This window comes from Vulpes vulpes, chromosome 9, assembly GCF_048418805.1.
Source record: "Vulpes vulpes isolate BD-2025 chromosome 9, VulVul3, whole genome shotgun sequence".
NCBI classification, from domain to species: Eukaryota; Metazoa; Chordata; class Mammalia; order Carnivora; family Canidae; genus Vulpes; species Vulpes vulpes.
Window position 1 is genome coordinate 98,196,711 of NC_132788.1, and position 8,554 is coordinate 98,205,264.

General features: G+C 51.5%; 1 protein-coding gene and 1 non-coding gene across 2 annotated transcripts; both read right to left on the reverse strand.

Annotated features, from left to right (window-relative positions):
• Positions 1-207: 207 nt before the first annotated feature.
• RPL18A (ribosomal protein L18a) lies at positions 208-3,683 on the reverse strand. Its single transcript, XM_025989655.2, has 5 exons — positions 3,578-3,683; positions 2,129-2,308; positions 1,357-1,486; positions 595-704; positions 208-366 (listed from the first exon to the last, which is right to left on the reverse strand). Exons 1-5 carry the CDS (start codon positions 3,593-3,595, stop codon positions 274-276), a joined length of 531 nt encoding a protein of 176 aa, XP_025845440.2. The 5' UTR covers positions 3,596-3,683; the 3' UTR covers positions 208-273.
• On the reverse strand, positions 848-981 carry LOC112913340 (small nucleolar RNA SNORA68). Its single transcript, XR_003233668.1, has one exon. It is a non-coding gene; the product is annotated as a small nucleolar RNA SNORA68 (small nucleolar RNA).
• Positions 3,684-8,554: the final 4,871 nt, after the last annotated feature.

The following is an 8,554-nucleotide window of genomic DNA, read 5'->3' on the forward strand; positions in this document are numbered from 1 at the left end:
TCCTGCTAACAGCCCTGGGGAGCCAAGTAGGCAGGAGAGAGAGCATTTGGGGGTGTGTGGCCTCTGCCATTCTTGGAGGCTCCCATTCTGGAGAAACCAGGTGTCTGGGCCCCACTTCAAGAGAGGAGAAGCCCTCCCAGGGCAGAGAACTCACAGCTTGGCTGTGCCCTTTTGAGTTCTGCAGGGTGTACAAAGAAAACAAATGTGTCTGAGTGCCTTGGTTTTACCCGAGGAGTTTATTTGAACAGACTTGGGCACCGGCCGGCTCTGCATCTAAAAGAAGGTGTTGGGCCTCTTGGTGGTGAAGCGTGGCTTGTGCTGACGACGCAAGACCCGATGGGGCAGTGGGAACTTGATCTTGGAGTCCTGTGGTAAGGAGAGGTGGGTGAGGGAGTTAAAAGCCTCTCAACCTTGTCTTCCAGGGCCACTGAAGTGTGGCCACCCCCCACTGGGCTCCTGCGTCAAACCCAGTCCCTCCCTGCAGCTCCCAAGGCTAGGGGACAGGGGAGCAGCTGGGCCAGCTCCATGTTCCAGGGGATGTGTGTCATCCTCCTGCCCACCCACCTTACCCAACAGGGCCCTCAGAGCACTCACGTGGAACTGCTTGACCGCTGGCCGGCGGCACTTGCTGGCTGCAATCTCTTCCACCTTCATGATCTGGATAGAGTGGGCCCGGGCACGGTGTCGGGCACCCATGTCTCGGTCTGCAGGGAGGGAGGCAGGGCAAATGTGTACCCCAATGTCTGGGCATTCCTGAAACCTCCCATTGACTGCTGGCCTAGAAGTACCCCAACTTAGGGACCAGGTGGTTATAACCTCTGGCTCCAGCAGGTGCTGGCATTATCAGGGGTGTAGAACCTCCAAATTCACTTTGAGGAGCACAGCCACAGCCCCCCAAAGGCGACAAGATCCACTTTGCTGTTAGCACCTCTGTTTAAACCGCTGCTATGAGAAACAGCAGTTCTTGGGTTGAGGTGCTGGGGTCTGGGCCCTGGCAGGTTAATTTGTTCTATGTGTGCCTGGGGCCACTAGCACCAGATCCTGACTGACAGGGCCTGGGCTAGACTCTGGGTGGGAATTATGTCTACACAAGTCATCAACTCCACAGGTTCACCTGCTGCCAGGTTCCAGAAAAAAGATGTACCTGGAGCATCCTCTCTACTCTTACCCCCTACACAAACACCTCCTCTGCACCCCCCCCCATCAGCACCCCCAGGACTCCCCGCCCTCCAATCCCAGAAGCCTCTTGCATTTGTCCTGCCTCAGTCTGGGGAAGAGGGGAGCGCAGGCCCAATGGGCTGCAGATGGCTCCAACAGGAGTCTAAGGAGGGACTGGGCACAGGCCCCATGGCTCACAGCACTGGGTGACGGCGCCTGCGGTGGTCAGATCCCGGTATTCCCGGTACATGTTGTGGGTGCCACTGCGTGAATCATAGCGCAGCCAGATGCCGAAGTTCTTCACCCGCAAAGGAGATTTCTCGAACACCTAAATGCCAAAGACAATAGCGGAGGCCAGGGTGGTGAGTGGGCTCCGACCCAGGTCCAACTCATTGATCCTGTGCCCTTGCTGTTCCCAAAGAAAGCCCAGCCCCAGGCCTCTCTTGCGTCTGTTTCCCAGTCCTTGAATCTGACAGCATATGAAAAAAATCTGCTGTACTGGACAAACCCCATGGCAACAGCAGGGTGTACAGAACAGTCCAGGCTAGCATACTTCTCCCATGGAGACCATCAACTCAACTCCTCCCAAAACTACTCTCTCAGACCTATCTGGGCCAAAAAGCAACTGCCACCCAGTGCAGCGTATGATGTACAGAATCCAGTGCCTATCACTGCAAATGTACCCAGGTGACAGCATCTCTCCGCACTTTATACGTGAGGCCCAGCGAAGGTGCTGGCCTCAACCAAAGTATCCAAGCATGCCAGGCACAGCTTCCTGGGCCTTGGGCTCTCTCATTAGGAAAAAAACCACGAGGTATCCATTACATTCCAACCTAGGGCTTAATTAGGGCATGTGAACAAGCCAGGGGTTATGAAATCTGCGAACTCTGTGGGGTGAGAAATGCCCCTCACAAGAAGGTATAAATCCACTCCAGCTCCCCCTATCCCCCCAGTCTCAGACATCCCGTACCTGTCCACAGTAGACAATTTCTCCAGAAGACTTCTTCATCTTCTTCAATTGAGACACAAAGTACCAGAAGCGGGACTTGGCGACAACATGATTAGGTGCAAAGATTCGCATCCGATACAGGGGCGGAGTGCGACATTTAGGGGTGGGCAGACAGCGCCCTACCACCTTGTACTCTCGTAGCTGAAACAGAAACAGAGGTGAGGTGGGGCCTGACCCAGAGCCCTGCCATAACTGTGAAGATTCACCTTACTCCCTTCCCCAAGCCCAGGTGAGAACTGCATCCCCAAAGTGACAACAGGCTGCCCCATCCCAGGGCATCCATGAGGAATCTGGGTGACTGGATCATGCCCCACCATTCCAGACTTCCCAGAATAGGTACTGAGGGTGGGGAAGATGAACTAAGATGGCTTAGTATCCTCTACCTGGACTCAGGAAAGCTGGGCAGGGCTGTCAATCTCACTGTCCTTCCCTTTCCATTTATATTCGTGAAAATAGCTGCAGTCTAGATCTGCAACCTCTTTTCTCCACACATCTTTGCAGCTCACATCTTCCCAAAGTCCTCTTTCGCTCTGGGACCCAAAGACAGTGACCAGCCTGGGATCTGACAGCCCACACCAGGTAGAACCAGGACAAGAACCCAGTTCCCTTCCCAGTCCTGCTGCCATGGGACCTGCAGCTGCCTCTGTATTCCCAGCAACAATAAAAAGGGTTTGGATTTCCCAGTGGAAACTTTGTTTACATGGATGCAAAGACAAAAAAATATCCGCCAAGGCCAAACCCCCTGACACAGTGCCAAGAACCCATCTTTGTAGGACTTGCCAACGTTTTATCAATGAGAAAAATCTAGCCCTAAACACCACCCGCTGAGGAACGGGACCTATGCAGCTGGCCTCTTTCCCAGATGGAAACTGAGGCTAGGGAGCTGTACAGGGCCCGCCCTGTTTTCTCCCGAGGGCTTGCTCTTCCATCTCTGCACCACAGCGCCCTAGGATTTTACCCAGCACTTGCCACAGCGATAAGGCTCTCACTCCCCGTGTCAGCTCGAGTTTACAGTTTCCTTCTACCTTTTCACAGCCCCGCCAGTAGAAAAGAAATACTACTACGTTCTCCCACCATTCCACTTTGCAAACGGGAAAACCGAGGCTTGAAAACTCGAGGTCCCGTGACTAGAGCGTCCAAGCCGCGTAACCTGTCCCTTTCCCTGGAAAGGAGCCCCGGCCTCCCCGGCCCCCGCGATTCCTCAGCGGGCCGGGACCACGGCACAAGCCTCCCCACGCGGTGCCTGCAATGGCCGCCATGTTGGCTTGCACTCGAGAACGATGGCGCGCGAGGGCGCGGGACCCAGTCAAGAGTGTGCTCCCCCTACGCGACCTATACCGCTAGCCGGGGCCCCCGATTCGATCCGCACTGCACTCTCCGGCCCCCCAGCCCGCCGCGCGCTCGCCTTACCGTGCCCGAGGCCTTCATAGCGTACTCTCCGCTCTCGCCGCCACACCAAAAAGGAAGTAGACGTCCTCGCGCAGCCGCTCACCAAGACTTCGTTGCCGGAAGTCCCGCCTCCCACAAGGCGCACGCCCATTGGCTTCTCGATCCGACGCTCAGCAAGATGTGCTTTTTCATTGGCTCCAGATCCACCAACCTTCCACAGCCCCTCCTTCCTTCGCAGCAAGACTACAACTCACAGGAGGTAGCTCCATTAGCCCCTCCCTTTCCACCTTGGCCGTAAGGGAGCGTCGCATGAGGCATGCCGGGAATTGTAGGCACCCTGGGAGGTCTGGGTGGCAGAGAGTGCCACTCCCCGGGTATGGTCCTGTGTAGAATTTATTTCCTTACTGCTTTATATTGCACGAAGTGACTATTTCCTAGTGCACTGTTTTAATTCCTTTAATGATATTTTGCTATGTATATTTAATATTTTTTCTTTTAAGCTTTTATTTTATTTTTATTATTTTTTAAAGATTTTATTTATTTATTCATGAGAGACACACAGAGAGAGGCAGAGACACAGGCAGAGGGAGAAGCAGGCTCCAAGCAGGGAGCCCGATGTGGGACTCGATCCCGGGACTCCAGGATCACGTCCTGGGCCAAAGGCAGGCGCCAAACCACTGAGCCACCCCGGGGATCCCAAGATTTTATTTTTTAAGTAACCTCGGCACCCAAGGCTGAGTTTGAACTCACAACCTGAAGGTCGAGTCCCGTGCTCCACCCACATACCTTAATTTTAATGAGATTTGGAAATGTCACTTCTATATAGCTTATTTCCTCTTTCTCCTTTTGTCTCATTACTGTTGCTATTGTGCGATTATTCTTATACGTATTACATCCATATATGTTACAAACATAACAATACGTTGTTATAATTGTTACTTAAAGTTGTACAGCTGTTAAAGAATCTGAGAAAATAGAAGAGGACAAGTATGTATTTATAGAGTTTGTTACATTAATTTTCTCCGTTTGCATTTCTGGTTCTCGTCACTTGATTTTGTGGATTAGCGTTACTAGCGGGTGTCATTTCCTTATTCCTATACTTCGCTCACCTGCTTTGTACTATTGTCAAATGTATTATGTTTCTGAATGTTATAGAGAGCTGATGACACAATTATTTTTTTAAAGATTTTATTTATTTATTTATTTATTTATTTATTTATTTATTTATTTATTTATCAGAGAGATAGAGAGAGAGCACAAGCAGGGGGAGAAACAGGCAGAGGGAGAAGTAGGCTCTCTGCTGAGCAGGGATCCCAATGGGGTGCTGGATATGAGGACCCCGGGATCATGACTTGGCCGCAGGCAGATGCTTAACCAACTGAGTCACCCAGGCATCCCTCAATGATGCAATATATATATATAAGATATTATATACATAATATCTTATATATATGTATTTTAAGATTTTGTTTATTTATTTATGAGAGACTCAGAGAGAGGCAGAGACACAGGCAGAGGGAGAAGCAGGCTCTATGCAGGGAGCCTGATGTGGGACTAGATCTTCGAACTCCAGGATCACTCCTGGGCCAAAGGCAGATGCTCAACCGCTGAGCCACCCAGGCGTCCCAAGTAATATATATTTTCATACAATTGCTTTTTAAAATCAGTTAAGTGACCACAAAAATGCATTTGTGCTGCCTTTTATAACTACAGAATGGTCTTTTGTGTGGTCTTTTCATTTTTTTTGTGTTAGGATTAACATATAGGGTCTTTTTTTTTTTAAGATTTTATTTATTTATTCAGTGAGAGAGAGAGAGAGAGAGAGAGAGAGAGAGGCAGAGACACAGGCAGAGGGAGAAGCAGGCATCATACAGAGAGCCTGACGTGGGACTCAATCCAGGGTCTCCAGGATCACGCCCTGGGCTGCAGGCGGCGCTAAACCGCTGCGCCACCAGGGCTGCCCTCTAGGGTCTTTTCTAATGTCAGTCTTGAACCAAACATGAGCAGGAAATAGGCAGTGCCTTCTTGGTGGATATTGAGGTCTTGAAAAATCGGGAAATTGGAGGGAGAGGAGCATGGGGGACGAAGTGTAGTCAGGGAACCAGGCAGCCTCCTCCAGGCTCTGGCCCCTTCCCTGGGCAGACGCTGCTGCGAGTGGCCACAGGGTGGCAGCAGAGCTCTTGCCTTGCCTGCAGGGCTGCGGCCAAGTGCCTGAAGCTGGTGTGGGTGGGGCCAGCACAGGTTCGTATCCCCAGAGCATTATCTCTCTGGGCCTCAGTTTCCCCATCCATCAGATGAGGCTAGTAATAGTCCCCAGCTCCTGGGGTTATGAGATTTAAATATTTGGTGTCTAGGATGACAGAGGCCCTAGCCCTGGGGCTGTGTGGCTATGGCAGGGCTGGCCCTGGGCCTCAGTTTCCCCAGGCTGCAGCCAGGAAGTGGGAGAGTAGAAAGAGGTCCTGGAAAACTAGAGCAGGCCTGCGGTGCAAATGAAACAAATGGAGTGCTGGGAGGGCCAGAGAGGAGCCAGAGGAGGGGGAGCAGGGAGGTACAGGGTGAGGGAAGAAAGGGCCCCAAGCTCCGCCCCAGCCTTGGAGCCTGGTGCTTGTATCTCCAAGGCCCGGGTCAGGGTGACCCTAGCAGCTGGAGCAGAAGGAGGAACCCCGGAGGTGAGAGGCGGGTGTGTGTTGTCTAAAGTTTGTTAAGAAGATAGTTTTTTTTTCCTTTTTGGCTCTGCTTGGATAGCGCTGCCCTGGCCCCTGCCACGCCTCCCATCCTCCTACCTGCCCCCTCCTTCCCAGGTACTCCCTCCTGGCTGCCCCTGCCCAACCTGGGTCAAGTGGGGAGCCCAGCTAGGCCAGCTGGTTCGGGCTTGGTGTCCCTTGGCCTGTCACCACCATTCAGGCCCAGCCAGTTCCTGTCCTCCCAGTCTTTGTTCTTCCATTGGACCTGGACGGTGCCCGACCTTAACCAGGATCCTTGGCCATACCCAGCCTCACCCCAGCTTGGATCACCACCGTGGTGGTTACAGCCTGAGCTGCCCCCATCCGGCTTCCCACCTTCCCGGTTCCAGGTTACCAGCACCTCCATCTTTCCAGGACTCCATGCAGTGACCCAAGATTCTGCTCCTGTCCCTTTGTCCCACAATTGCCCCCAATCCACTCATTCCCCTGGAATCCAGTTGCTGCAAGGCCCCCAGGCCCTGGCCTCCTGCCCCTAATTGTCCCTGCTCTTGACTCTCCTAAGGCTCTCCTTCCCAATTCTATCATTCATTCATTCAAGTACCTCTAGGTGCCAGACACTGGAGGTCACCGCAGTGATCAGGACAACCAAATACTCCAGGCTTGCAAGACATCCTAATGGGAGAAATGGACAAAAACAAGATAAATAAGGGGCACCTGGGGGGCTCAGTCAGTTTAGCATCTGCCTTCCACCCAGGTCATGATCCCAGGGTCCTGGGATGGAGCCCCAACCTGCCTCTCTCTGCTTGGTGGGGAGCCTACTTCTCCCTCTCTCTCTGCCTGCAGCTCCCCCTGCTTATGCTCTTGCATGTGGGTGCTCTTTCTCTGTCAAACAAATAAATAACATCTTAAAAAAAAGAAAAACAGAAGATAAATAAGAATAGGCACCACAGCAGTGTGATGTGTACTGGGGAGAAAAATAAACAAGTAGGGGCGTCTCTTTAGGCTCCATGCAAGTATTGTCACCCATCCCCAGCCAGGGGCCAGGTCCCATTTCCCTTTCCTCAGCCTAACTGGAAGAGGATCCTGGGGCATTGTGAGTAGGGAAAACACAACAAGCTGGTGGCTCTTCTATCCTGTCAGTGGGTCCTCCTGAGCCGGTTTCCCCCCTATATGTGGGGAATCACAGTCCACACATCTGAGGCTGGTGCAGGGATTAAATGAATTGCTCTGTGTGCAAAGCTATAGTGCACTGGTGAGCACTCCATGTGTTTGCTCTTCTCGTGATCAATTTAATTGCTTTGGTTCACCGTCAACTCCTGAACAGCAGTTCTACTCATTCCTATTTCCTCTTCCGTCCCATGTGCTTACATACGTTCCCTTTTTTGAGTAAACACTTACCTTTAAATGCTATTAACAAATAGAAAGCTCAACAGGCATGAAAAGGTGACTGACAACTATCTCCCTCTTTTGTCTACCGTAGCTCCCCAGTGGCCACCACGGGAACGAGTTCTATAATTCTGATTATGTTTCCCCAGCAAAGGGTCTCTGCATCCTCATCATCTCTTTCTATGCAAACCAGAGGGTCTTCCCACACTGTCAGCATTGTGCCGCCTTGTTCTTTTGCACAGTTGCATAATATTCAGTGGTGAGAATGGCCAGAGTTTATACTGCAAACCCCCTGTGGCTGGACCTTTAGGTCATTTCCAGCTGGTTGCTGTTACAGAGAGCCCCGTGATGAATCCGTAGCCCTGTACAGGTATCACTCCCGCGAGGCTGATTTGCTGGAAGGAGCCTTGCTGGGGCCAAGGGCATTTTCTCCTGCTTTTGCCTGATTCCTTCCATCGGGCTGGGCCATTTCCACTCCTGATGGCACTCATGAGAATCGGTGCAGAACCCTGGGATAATACACTGAAGTCTTACATTTTTATCTGTGTCCGTCTAACAGGTGGGAAACAGCCCCTTGTTATTCCTTCCTGGCCCCCACCCTTTCAACTTTGTTATTTATTTATTTATTTATTTTTATTTTTTATTTTTTAAAGATTTATTTATTTATTCATGAGGGACAGAGAGAGGCAGAGACACAGGCAGAGGGAGAAGCAGGCTCCATGCCGGGAGCCCGATGTGGGTCTCGATCCCCGGTCTCCAGGGTCACGCCCTGGGCTGAAGACAGTGCTAAACTGCTGAGCCACCTGGGCTGCCCTCAACTTTGTTTTTTAAATTTTAAAAAAAATTTTTTTTTAATTTTTTTTATTTTTTATTTATTTATGATAGTCACAGAGAGAGAGAGAGGGGCAGAGACACAGGCAGAGGGAGA

Coding starts and splice junctions, on each gene's coding strand:
- RPL18A (XM_025989655.2), bottom strand. Junction 705..1,356: donor AGGCGCCGTCACCCAGTGCT/GTGAGCCATGGG, acceptor CCCTCCCTGCAG/ACCGAGACATGGGTGCCCGA. Junction 367..594: donor CAGCGGTCAAGCAGTTCCAC/GTGAGTGCTCTG, acceptor TCCTTACCACAG/GACTCCAAGATCAAGTTCCC.